At 39.4% G+C, this 24649-nt stretch overlaps 1 protein-coding gene across 6 annotated transcripts in view; it reads left to right on the forward strand.

The window, feature by feature from the left end:
- The window catches only part of LOC121514859 (MAM domain-containing glycosylphosphatidylinositol anchor protein 1), a 412064-nt gene that overhangs the window by 81265 nt on the left and 306150 nt on the right, over positions 1-24649 (forward strand). For all 6 annotated transcript variants that reach the window (XR_005992331.1, XR_005992332.1, XR_005992333.1 and 3 more), the window contains exon 3: positions 9690-9829. Coding sequence is in view for 3 of the 6 variants with exons in the window: in XM_041795251.1 (XP_041651185.1) it covers positions 9690-9829 (140 nt within the window). In the remaining 3 variants the exon portion in view is untranslated. The remainder of the gene's footprint in view (positions 1-9689; positions 9830-24649) is intronic.

Below are 24649 nucleotides of genomic sequence, written 5' to 3' on the forward strand. Positions count from 1 at the left end.
AAGTGTGATTAACCATAATCAAGGTAAAAAGTTAAATGGATCCTGATTTTGATATTTGTCTGAATCGCCCAGCCATAACTAGCTATAACATTGACTCTAGAAAGAAGTGAAGAGTTTAAAAAAACTCAAAGGATGGTTTTATCAGTATAACTGAGAGTTTTCTTGACCTAAACTCCTGAAAGAGATCTAGCAACAGCCCTTAGCCCTTTATTTCTAAAAATGTTTCCACTGCAAAACAACACTCTCTTCTTTTATTCATGCCCCAATTTCTCCACTACCTTCTAGTGTAAAAACTTTTTCTTTCTTCATATATAGTTTTTTTCTTACGTTCAGTGTTTCCAGGTAGGTTTTAGTTTCCACAAATTGAAAACTGGTGGATTGAAACCCCAGCACTGAGCAGCTTGGATGTAAAAGATGAGTTTTCTCCCAAACTCAGATTAAGACAAGACATCTTTGTGAGGCACACACACCCTGTGTTAGACTTTGAGAGTTGCTCACTAGTGTTTCAATTTTAAGTAAAGTTGAACAAAGTTAACTGAGGAAAATGTGTACTGATGTGTACATTTAAGTGAGATGATAAAGGGACTTTATTATTGTATTTGCTGACCTGTGAATTAAAGAGGCTGTGGAAGTTGATACTTAGATGGAGGGCAGTAGAGACACTCTAAGTGCCACTTCAACAGACATCCTGCATCTTTGTGTCGATGTCTTTTCTTAGTTAATAACAGTGTACTCGCTGTGAAACAACCAGAAAATAACACATTCTGCATTCACTTTGTGTGCTCCTCTACCTGTATTGCACAGCAAAGCTTTGCTCCTCTCTCTTCTGCTGAGCGTCTCCAAGTCAGTCAGCTGCATGCTCAGGCCGTTTCGCTCTCACAAGGGTGTGTGACCAACTGAGCAGCATGATCTTGTTTGGATAAGAGCTCATCATCCAACCAAGTGACCAACCAATTCGAGGGTGTCAGCTCTAGTTATTACAATCAATACTCCTCCTAAGATTTCCTTTTAAAATCCCTGATTACATTAATTCATCATTCAGTTCTTCCATCTTAGTTTTTCTTTCACTCTTCTTGTCTCTACTATCCAGCTCCGCTACAGCGATTTTTCTTATCTCTCCTCTCTTTCCTCTTTTTTAGTTCCTTCTGTTTCTGTACTTGTCTTCTGTTTTCCGTCTCCCTTTTCCTCTCGCTCTCTCCCTCTCCTGCCTTTCTCTCTCCCTTTTTTCTTTCTCGCCTTTATTTCCTCCTCCTCTCTCTCAGTCGATCAGACAGTTGAAGCAGCCAAGCTGCCGGAGGCGAGAGCAGACAGAGGAGCCGCTCTGTCCGACCTCCCTCCCTCTCTAGAGAGGCAAACTAATGTCGACACGCCAATAAGCTGTAAGGAGACAATTATTCACCATTTATATCAGCTCACTGTCTCTCTGAGTTAGAGCGGCCCACCTCTGGAGCCCGGCTCTGTTACCCAACGTAGCTTTTATCTCTTGGTAGTTACGTTTCCATTGATTGACAGAGATTTGCACATGGGAAACTGTAGCCTAGAGGTTACAGTGTGCCTCTTACTGGAAGATCATCGGTTGGCTGTAAAATCTGACAGAAGGAAACATAAAGGGGACATGATCTCTTATCACACAAAAAATCCTTTCAGTGTTGCCCTTCAGCAAGGCACTTAACCCCAAACTGTTGCGCTGGATGTGCCGGAGCTCAGGGAATAAAGAGTGTAATTATAGCGGGCAGCTCCTCTGTGGGAGGAACCGTGTGAATCTCAATCTCAGTGTTAAATTATTGAGTGAAATCAGTCATAATCTCTGATTTTCCTATATCCTCAACAGTATCATTTTCATCAGACTAGTTAAAGCCTTTTAAGGTGTTGTCAGGCTTCTGCACTTTTGCACCCCGTCTTTTCCCCTCTTTTACGTCAGACAGCATGCAACGCATAATGCAGGGAAACAGAATAAGGAGCTACCTGAACAAAAAGCCTGTTTGAAAGGGATGTTCAGGAGATAATCATCAATCCATCAATCAATCTGTTACTTTATGTTAAGTTAATAATGCCAATTCAACATAAATCCAGTGTAAGCAACTGATTATTAACAATTTACAGCAACGGCAAGGTAGGGGAATTTTCAGATTGTTTTGTTTGTAGCTTTTTGTGCACACATTCCTGCATGTGTTGCATCAGAGATCCTCATAGATCCATCTTTTGTGTGCATCTGCATACTCGCGGACATTTAGTAAAATGTTAATAAACACAGAATCCAGTGATCAGCAAATCCTTTTAAACACACGGTATATTTGGCCACTAATACGCCCCCACACCTTCACAAATGCTGGCTTTTGAACTTATAACAATCTGGATGGTCCGTTTCCACTTTAGCGTGGAGGACTTGACAGCCATTATTTTCAAAATCAATTTGAAATGTGGACTCATCAGACAACAGCACATTTTCCCTCTTAACATCACTCCATCTCAGTAGGGGTGTATCGAAAAGTGGGTACCAACACATCTGATACCCACTGTTATGGGGAAATTAATGTTGTATTGACACAAGACGAAGATTCAGAAATGTCACAGACACAAGACTGGCTGGAGATCTCTCAGGGTTTAATTCACAGCTGAGCTGGGTCAGTGTCAGAAACAAAGACATAGTACACACTTGACATGAATTTATACTTATGACATCTGATCCATGGAGGCATCCATGTGATGCCTTCAGTCCCATTCAAGCACATTTGTCCAAACACTATTTCGGATGCTTGCCCAAACATAACTTAAGCTGTGTGTTACATGATTCATATTAAGCACAATATTGTCACACTAACACCCACCGTACCTTCATTTGTGTACCTTGCCACCCCAACAAAATCCCTGCCACTCCAAAGGAAAGGGACAAAATATGTTCTGTGAAGAAGTTTCACTTGTTTCCTTTACTTGTATATTTTATTGCCATCTTATTTCTGAATTATTAATTTATTTCTGACTAATTATATATGATACACGATACTGTGAATGCTTTATTCAGCTAGCGTCTTTTGAAATATCGATTCGGGCACTGTTTAGGCACCGGCACCTTTTAAAAAGTATCGATTTAACCCCAGTATTAGAAGAAAACAAACAATACCCAACCCAACATATCAGATGAGCTCGGGCTACGAAAACTTGGCGGTGCTTCTGGATGTTATTAATATATGGCTTTCCCTGTGCATGGTAGAGTCTTAACTTGCATTTTTAGAGACAGTGACATATCGTATCAGCTGACCATAGTTTCCTCTAACATGTTCCCAAACCTATGCTGGAATTTCTATACAGAATGATGTGGTTTGAAATTGGGAGCTGCCTGAGGGATTTAGGGTCATGGGCATTCAATGTTAGTTTTGGGCCTTCCCCTTATATGCAGAGGTTTCTCCAGGTTTTCTGACTCTTGATAATGTTATGGACTGCAGATGGTAAAACCTCTAAAATACTCGCAATTAGATGTTGAGGAACATTATTTTGCCAGTCGGTTGCAGGTCTAAAGTAAACAAAGGGAAATAATCCACCGCATACTGAAATGATCTAACTTAAAGGTCACATATTATGCAAAAATCACTTTTTCATAACCTGATAAATGTGTTTCACACATCCATCTGGAAAAACACTTTTCTTTTAATGAAGAAGTGTTGTCAAGTTCTGATAAAACTGGCACTTTAGCAGCATCCACGCTAATCTCTTCTGCCATTATTGCACCTGTCTCTTGTTGCTGCTTACGTCATGACTCTGCCGCACCCGAAAGCACTGCCCCCGATGCTGATTGGTCCTGTCACTTTCTAACTGGGCCCAAATGGTTCAGATGGGAGTTTTGCAAGATGGATTCGCCAGTGAGAAACACTGACATGGGCATATCCATCTGCTTTGCAAGGTTAACTTTTTCAGGCTTGTCTAGCAAAAATATGTGCCCCTGGCATGTCCACAATGCCCCCAAAATCAGAAAAAGTCTTTCCCTGATCCTCCTCTCAGCTGCCAGCTGAGAGGAGGATCAGGAGAGGAGGTTGGAACTTTCTACCTAGCGGAGAGGGCCAACTGAACTTGGGTGCATGCTAACCCCACATGACATCATGAGGGGTAAATCTGAAAATAGCTTGTTTCAGGACACGTTTTCTGAAAGGTGAAGAAAGAGAGAGGGGAGGAGGGAGTGAGACAACAGGATTTAAATAGCTCAGGGCAAAAGGGGTAAAACAAACAAAAAACAAAGTTTATCAGTTTGAACATTTAATATCTTGTTTTTGTGCTGCATTCAACGGAATATTCAGTGATTGATCAGGATTTGTGAATCACTGTCCTAATTTATTCACAAATCCTGATCATGTCCCAACTTTTTTGTAAATGGGTTTTGCAGCAGTTGTATTTAAAGAAATCTTCCTAAGACTAATGAAAGCACAAACTGATTGACTGCTTTGCTGATGATCATAACAGTACATCAGAAGCATCAAGTCTCATTTTGAAGCAGGCATTCACACGTACTGTAGTTTTGATTTACATCCTGGATCCATCATACAGTAAGTCACACAGACAACCAGAGGAGGTTTTTATGTAGTAGGCTTGTAGGGAGCACATCATAAAGGCTGCTGCTCCTCTGTCTGCTCTTTAACAGGCACTTTAAAAGAGTCAGAGGAATACAGAGTCAAATGACAAAATGAATATTTGCAGATGTCACATATAGTCCATGCAGCTATGAGGTTTCATTCTCTTCAGAAGAAAAGGCTTTATTTCTTAACGTTCTTCAACCGGCATGTTTATTATTTGCTGAAGCTGTTTTAATATGTGTAATTCTGAAAATTTCTAAAAATTAATGTCTATTTTGTCTTTCGTGTAAGTCCCTCATAGCATGAAGATTCCTGTGTTGGGATGGGGATGTTCATGTCTTAGTGGACAGGACATGACAAAAAAAAGACACTGCAGAAAGATGGCATACATATTAACAAACTCATCATTAGTTATATTGTTTTTGCCTTTATGTCAATGATGCTTGAAATTAAACTTATCAGAGTATTAGTAAAACAGTGGAAAAGAACGTGTTGGTAAACAAAAAAGAATTTGAAGCAGCCTTATTGTCTGCAGGACGATATCACTGGTCGTGTGATATTAATGTCATTACACCTTCTGCCTGTATTTCTTCACTTATACCTGCTGCTTTCACACATTTAGGGGGATAGCAGGAAAAGGTCTAGGTAAAGACACAATGAAGGCTTCATATGTTTGCATTCATGCAACTTACCCCCCAAATTTTGGGAAGTTTTTAGGAGTTTTGTGTCTCTGAGGGAATGTTGTAGTGCATTAAGCTATCTGGATATAAGCTGTTTGGTATTGTAAGCTATTTTCTTGACTCCTTTTTCTTTTTTACTTACTAAAAGTAAATGGATTTACAAGAATATAGTGAAAGTGCAAATGGTCACGTGTAGACACAGTCACTGCTTTGTATCTTATCTATTAACATCTTGAGCTTTTTCTGTGTAAGAGAATGTGCAGAGACACATCCAAAGCCTTCTCTTTATTCTGATCTTGATCTCTGGCTCTGCGCTGTTATGTCTGATCCAGATGAAGTTTAAGGTGAACAGGCCGCCCACTTCCTTCCTCTCTGTTTGGTGATAACAGTCGTAGAGCAGAGTGAAAATTTGCTCTCCCTGTGAATCGATGCTAATCACATCATTGTGCTCCCCTGTCACCCGTCTCCTCTCCTCTCTCTCTCTCTCTGGGGTTTCACACTCCTCCATGGCCTTTTCGTCCTCACCTGCTGTTTCCCTTGCTCTGTCTGCATTCCTCCCCTCCTCCCTCCTGTCTGGCTTTATCACAGAGAAGGCGAAGCCATCTTAGGCTACTTGCACGCGAGCCAGACCTCCTCATGGGTCGGCGCTATGCACTCTCAGATGTTGTAGTTGTCACCACTACAGCAATGTCCCATCATGCATCTCTCTTCCCAGATTTCTGCAGGTGCCACCTGTCACAACTGTCATTACTTCAGTTTTAGAAAAACAGAAATTAAGCTTTAGGCAACATTCTGGCATAATGTCAATATTACAAGACAATAAATAGCATTGGAGTTTGATTTTGATCAAATGTAATTATTTTCACTTGGTCTACCTGCTTCTAAGCAAAATTATGACATTATCTTAAACATAAGAAGCAGCTTAACCTGCAGTCACCTCATTTAATCTCTGACATGAGCATAGTACAGGATATAAAAAGACTACTTTCATTCACTACAGGATATTATCAAAAATACCATGTGTGCCAGAGGCTCCAGCGTATCACCTCAGGTGCTTTTTTGTGTGATCTCATGTGATCTTACACAGAAGCAGATGTAAACAGAGCAGAGGTAAACTGTAGCTTACTGATGCGCTGCAGTGAGAATAAAAACAAGCACTTGAAAAGCCTAGCTTAGCACCTAAGTTTGGGTCACTCCTTCACCCTTCACTTTGTTCGATTAGCTGTTGTGGTCATGCATGGAGAGAATCATCTGTATTTTAAAATCCTAAATGTAACACTATTTGTTAAGGCAGTAAATGCACCTTGCAGGTTAAAGTAATTGAAAACATGAAATCACATCGTTCTGATTAATTGTTGTGAATCTGTTTAAAATGCCCCAAAATCAACAACTTTCAACACATTTTCTTTGGTCCTGAAAGAATATTTATCTAATGTTAAAATCTGGTGTGAAATCTGCAGAATGAATAGCAATTTGCTTTTTAAGGTCAGCTCAGTGAAAATTTGGCAATGTAATTAAAATGTCAATGAAAACTTTTAATTGAAATTTTATTTTGGGAGAGAAACTCCAATAAAAACACTTTTGGAGGTAAAGAATATTTGTTATTTCAGCAATAATAGATACATTGCCTATAAAGAATATTCACCCTCTTGGATGTTTTACCCTTTCACTGATTTTGTAAATCAGTCATGGTCAATATAATTTGGTCTTTTGACAACAAAAAAACATACAAAAAAGACCTATTTAGTGTCAAAGTAAAAAACAGATTTCTACAAAGTAATGCCAATTAAATTAAAACAATATAATGTAAAATAAGTGACTGCATGAATATTCACCTCCTTCGAGTCAGTATTTAGTAGATGCACCTTTGACTGCAATCACAGCACTGAGTCTGTGTGGATAGGTCTTAATCAGGCTTGCACATCTGGACACTGCAGTCTTACTTCATTCTTTTTTGCAAAATTGCTCAACCTCAGTCAGGTCGCAGGTGTGATCAGCCCTTTTAAAGTCAAGCCAGAGATTCTCTATTGGATTGAGGTCTTGGGCATTCACTCAACGTCTCTAGAACACTCACCTTGTTGTCTTTAAACCATTTCTGTGTAGCTTTTGCTGTGTGCTGCGGGTCATTAACCTTGCATAGCAGATGGATATGCCCATTTCCTTGTTTTTCACTGGCGAATCCATCTTGCAAAGCTCCCATCTGAACTGTTTGGGCCCGGTTAGAAAGTGACAGGACCAATCAGCGACGAGGAGCAGTACTTTCAGGTACAGCAGTCGTGACGTAAACAAACAGCGGCAAGAGCTAGTACAGTTATGAAGGAAGAGATTAGCGTGGATGCTGCTAAAGTGCCAGTTTTATCAGAACTTGATGACACTTCTTTGTTAAAAGAAGAACAAAGAACAGCAGTGAGTTGTTTTCTTTTCAAAAACAACAAAAGTCGAGTACTTACATGTCTATAGTCACCATGTTTTGCGTTATTCCTCAGTAGCTGGGCACGCGCAGCTCGGTAGCTGCTACGTCACGTGTTTTGTTGCTCTGATTGGCCCGTAGAGATGTGACAGATAGAACGTTCACCCAATCACACTCCAAGTTTTTTCAAAGCCTCTGCCTTTTCTCAGCTTTCCCAGATCAGACCAGTCAGGTTAGCGGGTTATTGTTTTACTGGAAAATACTTCTTCCAAGTTCTCTTGCAGACTGGAAAATATTGTCCTCCTGGATTTTCCCATATTTTCCCACCTTTATTTTACCCACTACCTCTACAAGCCTTCCAGGGCCAGCTACTGAGAAGCATCCCCACAGCATGATGCTGCCTCACAGGGGGGATGGCATTGGGGGTGTCCACCAAACACAGCATCTTGTCTGATGGCCAAAAAGCACCATTTTGGTTTCATTAGACCAAAGAACTTTCTTGATATTTGACATGAGTTTTTTTCAACAATGGTTGTCTCTTTGCCGCACTCCCATAACGCTTTGACTGGAGAAGAACCTTGGCAACAGTTGTTGCATGCAGAGTCTCTTTCATCTCAGCTAATGAAGCTTGTAACTTCAAATAAGTCACAGGTGTCTTGGTGGCCTCTCACTTGCTTACTTCTTGCACAGACATAGATTTACACATGTACCATATTCCTTCCATCTTTTGATGTTGTATTAAAGTGAACTCCGGGGGATGTTCAGTGCCTTCGATATTTTTTTATCCATCCTTTTTGTATTCATCCCACAACTTATAATTTTAAAAAATGATTTCTCTGAGTTGTTTGGAGTTTTCTTTGTGTTCATAGTGCAATGGTAGCTGAGCATGCTGATTAACCAGTGACTGGACCGTCTAGACACAGGTGTCTTTATACTACAATCACTTGTGACACATTCACTGCACTCAGGTGATCCTTATTTGACAAATTGTGAGACTACTGTCACCAATTGGCTGGACAACATTCAGCCTGTCCCATTTTCATTAATTGATAAGTAGATAAGAATATGCAGATGATAGGGTCTCTCTGTATTCCTCAAGTATGTGCACCTGCTTTGCTGACAGCAAAGAATGAGACATAAACAACATTATGACTATGAAGGAGCTTATGAATCTTTATAGGGTTATACATTTCCAACATTTTTACCGATGGTCATTCTTTTAGCAGTTTTTATTTACTGCAGTGACTTTACAATCAAGGGAAGTACTTTCAAAGTCAAAGCTTGTTTTTTATCAAATCATGAAATAAAATAACTCAGATGTTATGTAATATACAAAACATGAAAGCACCCTACATAACTGTTTTGTTAGGCAATCTCTTCGCCAAACCCTGAACATTAACTAGGTTGTTCACGCTGCTCCATAAAGTCTGAAAAAAAAAAAAAAAAAACTTAGGAAGCCAATTCCCAAGTTGTCTCATATTGTGAACTTGGTGTATGTTATACCCTAAACGTCTGAATAATAAGGGTGAGCTTGTCAGGTGGTGCAGGATTAGAAAGTTTTTTTTTCAGTTAACTGTAGCTGTTCTATTGTCGCAATTGCCTTTACAAACTCTTCTTCCTCTGTAGTTGAGGTTCTATTATCAGAAGTTTACCTCCAATCCTTCAGTCATTTCCTTCTTTATGACATTCATCATAACAGATTTCACTGAATCTATTTTGTACCGTCTGATATACAGATGACTGGTAAGACTGAATTTGTTTTGACCTCCTAATGGAACCAAAAAATTCATTTTCCCAGTGAGCATCAGCATCTATCATCAAACATCAAACAGTAGAGCATTTTTGTAAGAGGCTTTGTTCATGAAGGAGTAAAGTGATATTTTTGTTTATGTGAGTCATCAATATGGGCACTAGTATTACACATACACCCACAAGACAATGACCTTTTTTCTCTCCTCCAGAGATGTTACTAGATATGTGATTTATTTTCTCTTCCTCTCTTTGTTGTGTGTGTAAATGTGCATGTATGTCTCACAGCTCCAGCCAACGCCCAGATCGTGCATTCAGGCGCTGCGTGTAACGTCAAGGATGATAACATCAGCGAGAGGATCTACACCATCAGAGAAGGAGACACACTAGTGCTTCAGTGTATTGTCAAAGGACATCCACGACCACAGGTATGCTCCTAAAACACCTGCTGAGTATGTTTGTGGCAGAGTATTTGTTGATGGACTATTTTACATACGTGTGGATGCTGATCCTGCTATCTGAAGTGACTTTCAGTGAGCGAGCAGGTAGGTTTAGACTCTTAGCGCTCAAGGACACTTGGACAATAGTGTTTGTAGTAGCTCTGTCAGCAATCCAGCTTGCTGCACTCTCTCTAATCACTCTGCACACTCAAACACACAAAGAAAAATACACACGGACACTGAGGATGGATGTCATCAAAGGATGAAGCTTTTCAGGGATTGGTCAAATTACCTCAATGGATTTCATATGCTTTTTTTTTTAATTTAAGCTTATGTTTTTAACTGCTTGTCTTTGTGATTGACAAATCAAAGTCAAACGTTGTGCCAAGGCTTCAAGAAAACAATATTTCATATAAGCTAATTATTTTTGTGTATCTTTCTACTATATCAATGCCTTGACTAATTCTCATTCCCAACTTATTTTGATTTTTCTTGTATTATAAAGTACACCAAAGTCCTCAGTCATTATTCTAATTTACCTATACTACAGCCCTAATGTTAAGACACAACAAAAAACAGACTACAAGCAGCAAAATCATGACAGGACTCTAATTAGGAGTGTTATGGTTTGTCATAACACGGCGCAGACTGTTTTCCATTGCAGCTGCTCATAAAGTTGAACAAAGCTGTTTCTAAATGACTTTAACCAGCCCAGCAGCAGCCTGTTCGGTCCACTCAGTCCCCAGTAACCTCAACTCACTCTTACCAGACATGGTGGTGTCCATAAGATTGTGGTTGTTGGCTCCCTGCTGAATATCCTTCAGCTTCCTGCCGTTGGGATTCAGGAGGCTTCATCTAATGCCTGGCCAATGGACCAGTTCCAGACCCAGTCCCTGAAGTTTAGTTCCATGCTGTCTGCCTATCTTAGCAACACTGAGGTCATCATACCACACCCTCGCTATTAGCTCACTGTGCACAACACAACGGTGTTGCATACAAATCGACACAGACACAAAAAGACATGCCACCGATTATAGTAGTAAGATAAGCTGTCAAAGTAGAGTTTTAATTTCAGCAGTTGTGATTCATGTTTCAGAAAACCTAATCCACTAGATGTCGGCGTCTCTCATGGAGCTACTTTGAAGCTGTTTCATTCGTCCCATAAACTGGAGAAAGAACGATCTATCCTCTGCTCAGCTTTCCTCTTGTAGTTGTCTGTTGTTGTGCCAAGGGGCGCTAACATCATGACATGTTTGTAGTTTCCAACCTTTCACTCAAAGTTAGGCAAAATATCCTTAGAAAACTTGGTTAAGTTCCACCTTATTTCCAATAATTCTTCTTTGTTGTGTTTTACTACTCTGGGTTGAACTGTTGGGTGCATCACTCAACACTGCCCCCAGAAAACGAAAAACGGCCAAAAAGTAAGAACAGAAGGGTTTATTCATATCTGTGTTCAGAAACATAGAAATAAATGAGCCTTTACTTGCCACATCTACACCTTGATGCTGCCTCATTGTTTAGCCCAAACATGCATAACTTAATGCATGTTTGGGTACTGTATCTGGGTACTTCTATACTGTAAATGCATCCTTGAAGAGATAACCTCTCCTGAGCCATGGTTTTTTAAAAGCTTTGTTAAAATCCAATTTGATTCACAACTCTGCACGACAGAAAATTGAATCACAATAGACAGGTCAAACTTTGCAACTTAATAAAACACGCAGCTGATGAAGACAGTCAGCACTGAAATCTTGAATATATTAAAAGCTGCAGTTCCTTTTTGCACCCCTTACAGCAAATAAAGGTAACACTGCCTTCTTACATGATCAACAATGTCCACACCATGCAGCTTCTGTGCAGTTGTGTAGCTTTTTTGGTACCATCTGTTTTTTTTTTTTGTTGCCTTGGATAGTTTGCACCTCTGCTAGCTCTCAGCCTTGGGTGATTGTTGTGAAGTAACACAGCTCTGCTCTGCTATGTATCCACCACTGCTTGCAGCAGACAATGAATAGGGGAGCATGTTTTAAACTTACGTAAACAAAAGTGTGAATTCAAGAGTGAATTCATTTTAAGGTGAGTCAACTGCAGTTAGATGTAATTACCTCAGCAAAAAAGTTAGAAATTAGTAGATTATTATAAAATTGTTTGACAGCATGAACCACAATTAATCCTTAGGAGAAAGAATTGCTCTTGTTCACCTTGAACCTCTTGCAAATTTGATCTTGCAGGCCTTTTTTACTTCTTCATATTGTTAATATGTCTCAAAATCCTGATAATATCTTTTATCCTAAGAACCCTCTACACATTCTACAAAACTCAAGGTCTGATTAAGCTCTTGATAGAGTTACGGTGCTTGAAAACCTCCTTCAATCTGTCTAATACCATGAGCCTAGTATTAGTCTACTGTTGGGGACATGGGCACATTAGCTCCAGTTACTAAACATGAGCTGCCCTAGCTAGCATAGATCATATGATACATCCATGACTCATCTTTTTAGTGTCCCTGTGCTTTTTTCAGTGCTGAGTCACACAATTGTCCCCTTTTTCCCCTTAAAGTGGCACTAAGTCGTAACACATGGCTGACGCAGTGTCCTCAGGTAAACATTGATATAAGTTGACTCTTAGCCGAGTCCTCTGTGTTGTTAGTGACGCATTCAGTACTCTTGGTTTTACAAATTGTTTTGATGAATAAATGCAGCAGCAGCAGCAGCAGCAGCTCTGGATTTACAGTAAATGCTTGTGACTTAAAGGTCATGGGTTTAATTCCCTCAAAATAGCTTGTGGCTAAATGTTCTCTGCCCACTGTGTGCTGTTGCCTATAATTTTCTAACAGTCTCTCGGAAAGGCTTGTTGTTTTGCCTTAACACATGAAAAAGAAGAGTACATAGTAATAACATTTGCTTTCACAATAGAAGATAAACCAGAGAAATGATTGGAGGTTTAGTTTAGTCTGCCAGTGAATGTTCCTCTCTTTTCTTTGAATAAGGAATAATAAAGGCTATTGGCTGTTTATTAACACAATCGTGCACAATAGGTGCTGACCTTTTGTAACTGAACTATTCAAGAGCATGTATGACAACTTTATCTTCAAGTTTTATTGCACATACATGCGATCACAGTGACTGAGTCAGCTGAGGGGGAGAGAGAGAGCGTGTGTATTATTATTTATACCTAACAAATTCAGTTCTTAAAACACACCTTAAAGTTTAAGGAATGAGGATAAAAAAAGAGTTTGGATGGCTCCAAAAATGTATCAGTAAATATGGGAGGTATCTACAGCTGATGTATTGGTTTTATTATTGTTGGAAATTTAACATTTACAGATAGGATAATTAACCTCTTGTCAATATACTGATCAAGTAACCCCTTTGTATGAATTCAGCACTCCTCGGCTTTGCACACAGTCACTGATGAGAGTTTGTGCAGTCTTAGATTTCTCATGGATTTTATTATGGACTAACTGGCTGCTGACTTCTGCTATACTATAATGCAAGTAGTGTTAAAGCAAGTAGGCTCTATGCTTGTATTGCATTTGGCATGAGCTTCACAGCAAAATTTGCAAATGCTTCAAATTGTTTAGTTGTTTGTTTTTGTTCATGTTTATTCTACTAAAACTCTCAGCTCAATTCATATTTGCTGCAGTCTAGTACCAGAAATGTTTTGATAAAACAACCCTTGACTTATGATTTACAATCTGTATGGGTCATAATGTTGGTGAGTGAAGGCAACCAAAGACTGCATTAAAAAATGATGCAGGTAATAGAATATATATACATGTATGGTGCAGACAAACTCTCAGCTGGTGATTCAACTGGCTCAGACTGTCCTGCACATGCTGTGTTTGGAACGCTGCTGATTATTCAGCTAAAAGAGGCCATGCCCTTTACACTTAAACACTGACGTGTTCTATATATGACAAATTTAAGCACTGAAAATACATGCAAACATGCAGCAGCAGATGCAGCCAACACTGGGCACATCTGGTTTCCTAGGTTGAACTCAAGCAAGACATTTTTGGACAAGGGCCTCTCTCTCTACCACTCTCTTTCTCTCTTTTTTCTGTGTGTTTGTGTTACATAGATGAATGCAGACTGAACCGAGGTGACTGCTGTGGGATTGTGTGTTTTGTATGTATTTGTGTGGGACTGTGTGAGGTGAGAAAAGCAGTGTTCCTCACGGGTGCGTGTCCATTGGCATCACATCATCATGAATAAAACAGTGCCCGCGTTGAGGCCATGTTTTTCTTCCTCTCTCTTTATGTGTGTCCAGTCAGTGTGTAAAAGACATATGTTTGCGTTTCTCTGTATATGCAAACTAATCATTTACACGTTGCTGCAATATCTATTTACAAGAACAATTGACCTGACCTGACTTTAGTAACTGCGCCTGTCTTTCTCTCTTATTTCATTCCATCTATATCTCTCTCTCTTACACACAAGAAAACACTCATGCACAGATGCACATCACTTTTTTCAGGCTATGTATTCTAAAACAAATACAGACCAAGTATAAAACTACTTTTTTACCAGTGTAATGATAGTCATTATAAAAATTTTCAGGGAAATAAACACAGTACACAAGTTTTATTCCCCTGGAGCTGTTCAAAGATAGAGGAAATTGCGTCAGTGATTGCTTGTTCTTCGGGTTGGAGGTGGAAGTCTATTTTGAATAATGATCATGTTGGCCACAGTGTTAGAATGCAAAATGTATGTAATGTGAGCACAAACAAGACTAACACTGCCCCTAGCAAGGAGACAATGGCTGAGTTAGTTTGTGTGTCCATGGATGTGTTTCTTTGCTTGTCTAAATATTCAGTATGAGTGTAGATACACACTAACAGATAAGGACAGGATAAGACAAAGACCTCACATTAAGTCAGGGTTTAAGCAATGAAAACACCAGAAGCTCGGTGCCCTCAGATTGGGAAATGGAGATTGAGACAACATATCTTGATTAAATCAGTAAAGTATGTGTGTAAAGGTCAGCTCAAAAATGTTTCACAATTTAAGAAAGGTTTCCAGTGTCAGTCGATAGCAGCAGACCTTTGATGATACATATGTCACATCTGATCAAACTTGTAGAAAACAAAGAAAAACTCAATTATTTCCGACAGCAAGAGATTTCAATGTTGAAATAATGAAAGGATCAATCGCTTTCTACATGCATTATAAATGTGTCTGCAGTTTTTTCTGAAAAAAAATCCACCTTCATTTTCACTTTTCTAGAATTGAATAATAAATGTGTGCATCTTAAATCAAAACAATTATTTCTAAGCTGAATATTTTTGATTACACATATCTTCCACCAGGCCAGATCCACCAAAAAATGCTTATTTTGCCAGAAACAGAATGATTTGTGCAGAATAAGCACCACAAACACTGGACGTAGTCTTAGATGGAGAGTGTACTGTAGGTCGATTTGCATTCAATGATATGGAGCTCTCCATGGTGCTGAAAGTCAGTGAAGAGTGGTGTAGCTTCTGAGTACTTTTTAGCACCTGCACCGGAACTTCATTATTCATAGCCTAATATTAATTTCACTGTCACTAAGAAACTTTTAATGACTAAGATGATTTTAAATTTAAAAATTCTAAATTCAAAAATATCTATTGAGATACTACCAAAGTAAAAGCCAAATTATAGCCAGTAAAATTTTGTTAAAATACTCACATGGTCACAAAAGATAGACACAATTCTTAATCCAAAACAATTCCAGTGCCACCCATAAAGCATAGTAATACAGTAAACACATTAAAACAACAACTTGGGCACTGGTGTAGCTCAGCTGATAGATCAGGCGCCCATATGTGGAGGTTACAATCACTGCGCTGGGCGCAGGTTGGAATCCTGTTCCATGTTTGTCACATGTTTCCCCCACACTCTATCTTCCCTGTTGGATCTAATAAAGACAAATTAATTTTTAAACATAAAACTTACCATTAAAAGACATTCTGAGCTTTTATTGCCATGTTTTGTGTGGAAAAAAAGGAAAGATATTACTTGTTCCAAATATTTACTGATGTTTGCAGCAATGGCAACTGAATAGAAGAAGGCTGCGACCACTGTAACCACTTTGGAGGTATTGACCCCCTTGGATCTTTTACCCTTTCATTGAATGTATAGATCAATCATAGTCCACATAATTTGTTTTTTTTTTGACAAAGAAAACGGCTTTAAAGGTCACATATTATGCAAATACACTTTTTCAGGCTTTTCTAGCAACAACAGGTGCCCTTGGCCTGTCCACAATCCCCCCAAGAATCAGAAACCCCCCCCCACCTTTCAGAAAATATGTGCTGAAACAAGCTGTTCTTAGATTGTTAGCACCACCCATAGCCTCCAGTCATTGGTTAATCAGCATTCATGGCTACCTTTACACCATTAAGACTAAATAACATTCCAAGAAACTCAGAGAAAAGGTTATTAGAAAGTACAAGTCATAGGGTAACACAAAAACAACTGTTGCCTGGGTTCTTCCCCAGTCAAAGCTTTATGGGAGAGTGGTAAAGAGAAATCCACTGTTGAAAAAAAAAAAAACTCTACAAGAGTTTGCTAAAATGTGGGAGACTCCATGGTCAAGTGGAAGAAAGTTCTTTGGTTTGAGACCCAAAAGGTTGCTTCTCAGTCATCAGATTAGATGAGCAGACACTAATCACACCATCCCCACCTTGAAGCACAGTCATGGCAGCATCATGCTGTGTGGATGCTTCTCAGAAGCTGGCCCTGGTAGGCTTGTAGAGGTAGAGGGTAAAATGAATTTGGTAAAATATGGGAAAATCCTGGAAGACAATCTTTTCCAGTCTGCAAGGGAACCATGGCTTGGGAGAAGATCTGTCCTCTGGCAAGACAATGACCTAAAGCATACAGTGAAAGCTGCACAAAAATGGTTAAAGGCAGCCAGGTGAATGTTTTGGAGTTGAATGAAAACCTAACCTGACACGCCAGATGGATTTGTTTCACACATCCATCTGGGAAAGCTATAATAGGAAACTTCTGAGAAAAGGCAGAGGCTTTGAAAAAAACTCAGAGTGTGATTGGGTGAACATTCTGTCTGTCACATCTCTACGGGCCAATCAGAGCAACAAAACATGTGACGTAGCCGCTATTGAGCTGCACAGCTACTGAGGGATAACGCGAAACATGGTGACTATAGACATGTAAGTACTCGACTTTTGTCGTTTTTGAAAAGAAAACAACTCACTGCTGTTCTTTGTTCTTCCTTTAACGAAGAAATGTTGTCAAGTTCTGATAAAACTGGCGGTTTAGCAACATCCATGCTAATCTCTTCCTCCATAACTGCACCAGCTCTTGCTGCTACTTTTTTACGTCATGACTCTGCTGCGCCCAAAAGTACAGCCCCTCGTTGCTGATTGGTCCTGTCACTTTCTAACTGGGCCCAAACGGTTCAGATGGGAGCTTTGCAAGATGGATTCGCCAGTAAAAAACAAGGAAACGGGCGTATCCATCTGCTTTCCAAGGTTAGTGAAAGCCTAGACCTCAATCCAACAGAGAATTTGTGGCTGGACTTATACAGGAGTGTTCATGCCTGATGCAACCTGACAAAGAAGGCAAAGAAGAATGGAGTAAAATCACTGTGTCCAGATGTACAAGGCTGATTGCACATCTTGTAGGGGAGGGATGTATAATTTGACATTACACTTCATGGGACACACAAGAAGTGGCATAAAAAGCAGGATAAGTGGTCAAACTTTCTTTATTTTGAAATGAGATCCCTTGAATGGAATAACCTACAAACAACATTACTGTCATTGTTGTGCAAAACACTGGAATTGAAAACTCTCAACATATTATAAAAATACTTCCTCTCCACACTTTGGAAGATGTTCATATTATTCACCACCAAAAATAATTTGTTTTTCCTCTTCCTTGCATACACAGTACATCAAACATGAAAACTCTCAAGGAGTTAAACACTAGAAGTTCCTTCTGCTAAAGTTACACTTAGATTAGTTGTTTGTACATGTCTCTGTAAGGACGCAATCTAACACTGTGAGAATTCAGTATTTATTGGGAACAAAGTGTTTTATTGAGAGAGAAGCAGACAGAAGGGGCTGTCAAGTAGACTGCGATATTTCTACACACATCCACATGCAGGTAGAGAGAGATAAAGACAAAGAGATTAGATAATAACAACATGATGAAGCCATGTAAGGACAATAAAAAAAGAAATTGAGTGATGAAAGATACGGTGGCACCACAGCAATGAAGGCAGATGAAGTGATAAGAGATAAGAGGGAAAAATGTGATTCTTGGTGTGATAGAGTAAAGAACAATTCAAAGTCAAGATAATCATGCCTACATCTTTGTCTGTGTGTGTGTGTGTGTGTGTGCCTGTGGGTGTTTATCTCAACCTCCACACTACATTTACTTTGTCTGCATAGCACAGAACATATATGTATAAGCATTATGAAAGTCAAAAACTGAGATTTAATTTCCAGGAAACATTACATCTTAGAAGCTGTTCTGCGCTCGCTAAAAGGCTGTGACTGCCTAACCTTTTAGCACATCATCCCCTATCTGTCCCCCTCATTCTGCTGTCACCCTCTGCTGGGTGATTAAATCTAAACGACGCTAAATGTCAAAATTGGTCAAAAACTGTTAAAGCATTATCAGCCACAATAAGCAGCATTGTCAGATAAGCACCATGTTCTCTGCACAGAAAAGATTAGAATAACAGAAGAAAACAGTGACCTCTGTCCTAGAGTGCAGTGCTGGAGCAGCACACTGCAGCAATCTGCATCAGTCCCACTGGGCTTACTGAGTTTCCACTGCGCTCCCTCTGCTTTATTGATAATTGGATCCCTGTCGCCCCGGCTCTCCTTCACCCATCCTTACAGCTTTCCATACCTCTCCTTCTTCAGAAAAACTTGGCCTGTTATATCAGTGCACAGAGTTCTGCTTTTGTATGTATTTTTTTGCTACATGTTATGTTATTGTGAGCCCAAAGAAAAGCTTGTAAAGCTGCTGTCAACATTTCCAGAATAGAGACAAATGTAAAATCCACTATCACAGGGATTGCCATGAAAATAGGCTGTGACACTGACCTGCTGTAGGGGTGCAAGCTTCTGTTCTTATGGCTCAAAAGTCCATATCCATAACTCTAATTAAGGTTAGGTTCTTTATGTTTCTTTATGTTTGTTTTGCAGCAGCGGTGGACTGATTATGAACATGGCTGACTGTCAGGGCCCTACACCTGGGTGGGGAAAGGGTTAGTTGTTGTGTGACTGGTGGTATACAATGGCTGCTAGTGGAGTCATTAGCTCTGACTTAGCCACAGCAGCAGTTTTATCAGAACTGGCCAACGTGCCTATGTCAAAACAAGGGCAGAGAGCAACACTGAAAGCTAAAAAGATTTTTTCGCTCATCTCCTGCACTGCTTCAGCGGGGGGGGGGGTTATCCGTTGGCTGCTGCTGCAGTAGCAATTTAATCGAAACCGGACCTAATTTCTTTTTAAAACAAGAGCATAGAGCTACACCAAAAGCTTGTCTTTGCAGAGATGTTTTTACACATATACCGAACAGCCTCAGGAATTTTTGTTCACCAAGAAGCTCCACCATTAACAATCAAGGGCAGCGGTAGCCTGTCAACTCAAGAGTTGTGCATGTGCACATCTTTTTGTCTCTTTGCACTGATTGGCCCAATATGAATGCGACTAACAGAACATTCCTCCAATGATCTTTTAAGAATTTTTTTGAAAAGTCCTAGTCTTCCCAAACACTTTCTGTGGGAGCTTTCCCAGATAAATGTGAAATACATTCATGCAATGGATACATGAAACAGTCCATCTGGCGTGTCAGGTTAGCTGTTTACTGCCAACAGGGCTTCATGCCTTAAACCTTTGGGATCCTCCAATTCTCAACTCACAGACTTAAGGGACAGCACAATTACACCCCAAAAACCAATCACTCTGCCAGAACACACATTTCCATTAGAAATTTTAACAGGCATCCCAGGTAACTGTGGTCAGCCGTATACTTGGTTTTATTCTAGTCTTGTTTGTCCAATGATGAATATATCACAGGCTGTACCAGCTATCACTGATGGTTCTAAATAACACCTGATGGAACAAAGTATCGATTGATTAGTAGATTAAAATCGATGAACCAAACCAGTATGAACTGTGAGCCCAAGACCGAGGTACCGTTACACCCCTGGTACCCAAGATGTTTTTAGCAAGCTCTCTGAATTGAAAATTACAACTCGTTGTCAAAATCTGTGTTGAAATCAGCAGGATTAAAGCCAGTGAAACAAACAAGGTGACATTATGATGTGGTCAAAGTTGGACCAGTAAATGACAACAAGCCAGAAGTAGATGAATGATAGATGGATGGACAGGTGGCCAGACAGATGGATACTAAAAAAGAAGCCCTTGCAGAAAACAAGTGTCGAGTCCTCACAAATTAATTTTAAATGTTGAATAGAATTTGAAAAAATGAGCTCATGACCCCCAAAATAGCAATACCAGACTCTGGGGACTCCTCACTGTCTGGAGTTGGTTAGAGCAAATAACATTGGATAAAGAATCGTGTGCAAAATAGTAATCAAAGGACTTTTAAGAAATTACTGCCGTGTCAGCGTAAAAGATACTGAATAACTATGGTTTTATTCTAAATTGAACTTGTTTTATGCATATATTTGTACAATAATTGATTTAAGCATCTGAAATCCATCCATTTTCTATACTGCTTATCCTGTTGAGGGTCATGGGGGTGCTGGAGCCTATCCCAGCTGTCATTGGGACGAGAGGCAGGGTACATCCTGGACTGGTTGCCAGTCAATCACAGTGCTGACACACAGAGACAGACAACCAGGCATGCTCACACTCACACCTACAGCCAATTTAGAGTGATCAAATAACCTAACAAGCATGTCTTTGGTGGTGGGAGGAAGCCAGAGTACCCAGAGAGAACCCACACATGCACGGGGAGGACATGCAAACTCTGCACAGTAAGGCAGGCCCTTGACAGGGAGGCGAACCAGGTACCTTCTTGCTGTGAGGCAACAGTGCTAACCACTGCACCGCCAGGGGGCCCCAACACCAACTTTGAAAATCTGTGGCTTAGATCTCAAAAAACAAGAATCAGAATTTAAACCAGTACACAAATTAAACCAGTGTTCTATGGAGGTAGGTCACCATGATATGTTCAAGTGTACAAAAAAAAAGAGGAATTTTTAATTAATGTCAGCAATTTTTAATTTTCTTGAATGAATACAGTTTTTTGGTGGAGATGTTTGTTTTCCCAGCAATCTGAAATGAATATCTTAGTTATATTTTGTTTTGAAAGAGTTCAGGCCACATCAGATGTGTTTTTTAAAGGCTCATTACTTTGATCTGTTCAGAAACAGTCAGCTGTTCAAAGTAAGACCAGCTGTGTTAAAGACATGTCTTTCTAACAGGTTGGGGTAAAGTGTTTATGATGGTACTGGTAAAGATTTGGAGTGTTAAGAAAGTGTTAGAAAACTGTCAAGTATCAGTGTTTTCAGAGATTATGTTTATCCTTACCTGAAAAGGAATAATCCTCAAAATGTGATGGACCACTGTAGTGTATTTTCAACTTGATTGTAAGGAGTGGATAAGGTACAATGTAGTTTCTATAGTTTTCTGTCCTTTTAAAAAAGCTCAGACTATTAGAATGACCAAATATTAGTCCTCAGATTTGTCAATATTGTTCAAAATAAAAAAAAAAGTATATGGATTGTGTTTTGCTTGATACTCCAGGCCTAAAATGTAAAAAAAAAAAAACAGTGAACTGCTGTTTGACTCTCCTACAGTTGTGTGTCAGAGTGGATGTGATAGTTTTCAGCCTATTTCAGAAGCAGACTCCTCATTCTGCACTCTCCAATTCACCTCACAAAGAAGAAAGAGACACAGCAGTTGAGCAGCTCATGAAGTGAACTATGTCTTCGTTCTTCCAGAAAAAAAATCCCTCTCTGTGAAGTTTGTGTTGGCCTCCAGGTTTCATCAGACACAAAAAATATTGGAGTCAATTCGTCTGACTGCTGTGTGATTATTTATTGATGTACTCCAGTTTAGCGTAAATGTCCTTATAATGCTCTCTGTATTCAGCCTTCAGAGAAACAATGCGCTAACAAATTTGTGCTGACATCATTTTAATACATCTGTTGGTAAACACAAACTCACCGCAGAGGCGACCACACAGAGTTTTTAAAAACATTAGAGCTTCATATTTTATTCATTTGCTTTAGCTGTTTCAGAGTTCAGGATCTTTTATCTCTCTCTTTGCTTTCCAGCTTTGGGAGACAGCAGCTCATGTCCCACATTTTTATGGTTCTACTTAAGATCACAGGAATATGATGTATGAGTTATGATTGGCGGTGGGTTTTTTCAGCTTTTTCAGTCTACATCAACTACCAGGAAGGAACTTCTACTCTGCCTATTATTTTTTAATGCAGTGGCCATTTTGCTCTAAAACTTGAGTATCTATGACTGAGATGATGTAGACATTCGCTCTCCTCACCTCTGTCAAAAGATCCAATTTGGCCATGCGAGGCCAGGCCAATAAATATCTGCATTACTGAGAATGAGTCTGATTGAGGATTTATCCAATCCTTTATCAAGACTGATTGTTTACCTTTGCTGGAGCTTGATTGGATTGAAAAGGGAGCTCTCGCCCTGATCCATACAGAGGAGAGAGGAATCTAATCATTCTCTCTCTGTCTCTCCTTCTTTGTCTCTCTTTTTCCTCATCTTTTTGTTGCAGTTTTCCCCCTCATGTGGTCTCTTTCTGTTCCTCTCCCTCTCTGTCTTTCTCACTTTCCCTTCCCTTCACCACAAGTCCTTTCACTTTGTTCTCTCTGCGACTCTTTCATCCTTGTCTTATTTTCTCTTCTCCAAACTGATCTTTTCTTCATTCCCTTCTCCGTTTAGATTACCTTTTTTTTCTTTCTCCATTTCTTTTGGGCTTTCTTGCTCCTCTGTCTTCTCTACACTTCAGAACAACTGCAACAAGCCATACATCAAGTCAGAAACACTTAATCCACCTGGAAGAGCTGCATGCTTAAGGAAAGATACATTTAAGTGCAGATTTTTGCAAAAAAACAAACAAACAAACAAAACAGCTTGAATTTCCTCTCTTCTCAGACATGACCTTAAACTAGTTAAACAAATTTAAAGCAAAGCAGTTCAGTTTGGAGCTTGTAGGCAGGCTGAGGCAATATTGTGCAATGATTTTCCTCCTCTTCTTGAATGCAGGTAGCCTCATCGACAAGACCCTGGCCTCCTACTGACATTGGGCCTCATTCACCATCTTAATAAGATTTTTCTGAGACTTCTTGGAAGATCTGAAGGAAAGTCTGAGGCAACACATTGTTCCTAAACTGATTAGTTGTGGGCATGTATTCTTTAACGGAAGAATGCAAAGCCTCCTTAAGTAGGAGGCATGTACTTGTTCATCACAATTGGAATAAAGAAATCACAGAAGCCACACAGGAAACAAAGACAAGTCAGAAATGCCCATTTTAGAATAAAAAAAATATTGCACACTCGACAATTAAACTTTCTAGAGTAGATGTAATACTGCTTGAAATGAAATTCAAACAGGTTGGCTTTATTAGATGATTATTTGCAGTAGTTGATGTAAAAAATACATGACCGGTACATTGGAAGATATCTCAGTCACACAGTGATGTTGTCAAAGGTGATGCTTATCATGCTGTGTTTAGAAAAAAGATGCACACAAGCTATGTCCTTGTTCAGTGGAAAACATCAAATAATGCATGCAGAGCACAATATCCTTTACTCATCAAAATACAAAAGGGAGTATTTAAATTGTATACCCATCTAAAAGAGAGTGAATCTGGTACACTCCATAACAAAGCCCTGACCAAAGCTTTCATTTTTTTTACATATGATGAGACCTTTTAAATTCTTACTTAATATTCATGATTAAAGATTTTGTAGTTTAGGGGCCTGTGCACATTGCTGACATTTTTGGCTGGCAATGGCCATCTTCTAAACAAATAAGGCACAGGGGTATCAGCCTTTATCCTGAGTACAAAAAATGGCCTCGGCATCAGCTGTGTTTTATTTTTGTACTCTCAGGCCACGAGTCAGATGGACACAAGCTTTTATTCAAACTTTTCCTACTAAAAATGAAAGGCTACTAACCTTGCAAAACAAATGGATGAGCCAGATTCCATGTCTGTCATTTTGTTTTTGTCTAACACCAGTTCCAGGTAGGAAAACTTCGGTGAATGTCTTGGTCTTCTTGGAAAATGCTTTAGAGTTTTAAGAAGAACTTTCTCCTTATGAAAAGTTGATAGATGAAGCCCATTGGGACCTCTCACTATGGATACGTTGGGTGACATCAGTAACTTAATTTGCAACTATTAAACAATTTTTGGGGATTATGACAGATTGCTTTGCCATTTTTTAAATTTTCATCAGATTATTTCATATTTTTCTGTCTGTTTTGCCCTCTAACCTTGATATCAGTGCACAATCTTTCGTTGAAAACAGATCATTTTACATGCTTTCTTTGCTCCTATCTATTTTTATCTTATTGTAATATTTTCCTCATATAAAAACGTTTGTAGTTTATAAAACTTAATTTTCTTTTCTACTGTTCTTATGCACCCATATACTAATGATTCTCAGTGCCAGCAGAGACCTGGCTGTCATTGTACATCATCCTCCTGTCAAGCACAGAGATTATTTTCGTGAATATTTTAGAACTCCTCAAAGAAAAAAGGCAAAGAATGAAAAGAGGAGTCAGAGGAGGAAAACCGTCAGTGTTAGAGGTCACCTAGAAGGTGCTTGTCGCATCG

The sequence above is a fragment of the Cheilinus undulatus genome, linkage group 1, assembly GCF_018320785.1.
Source record: "Cheilinus undulatus linkage group 1, ASM1832078v1, whole genome shotgun sequence".
Classification (NCBI taxonomy): Eukaryota; Metazoa; Chordata; class Actinopteri; order Labriformes; family Labridae; genus Cheilinus; species Cheilinus undulatus.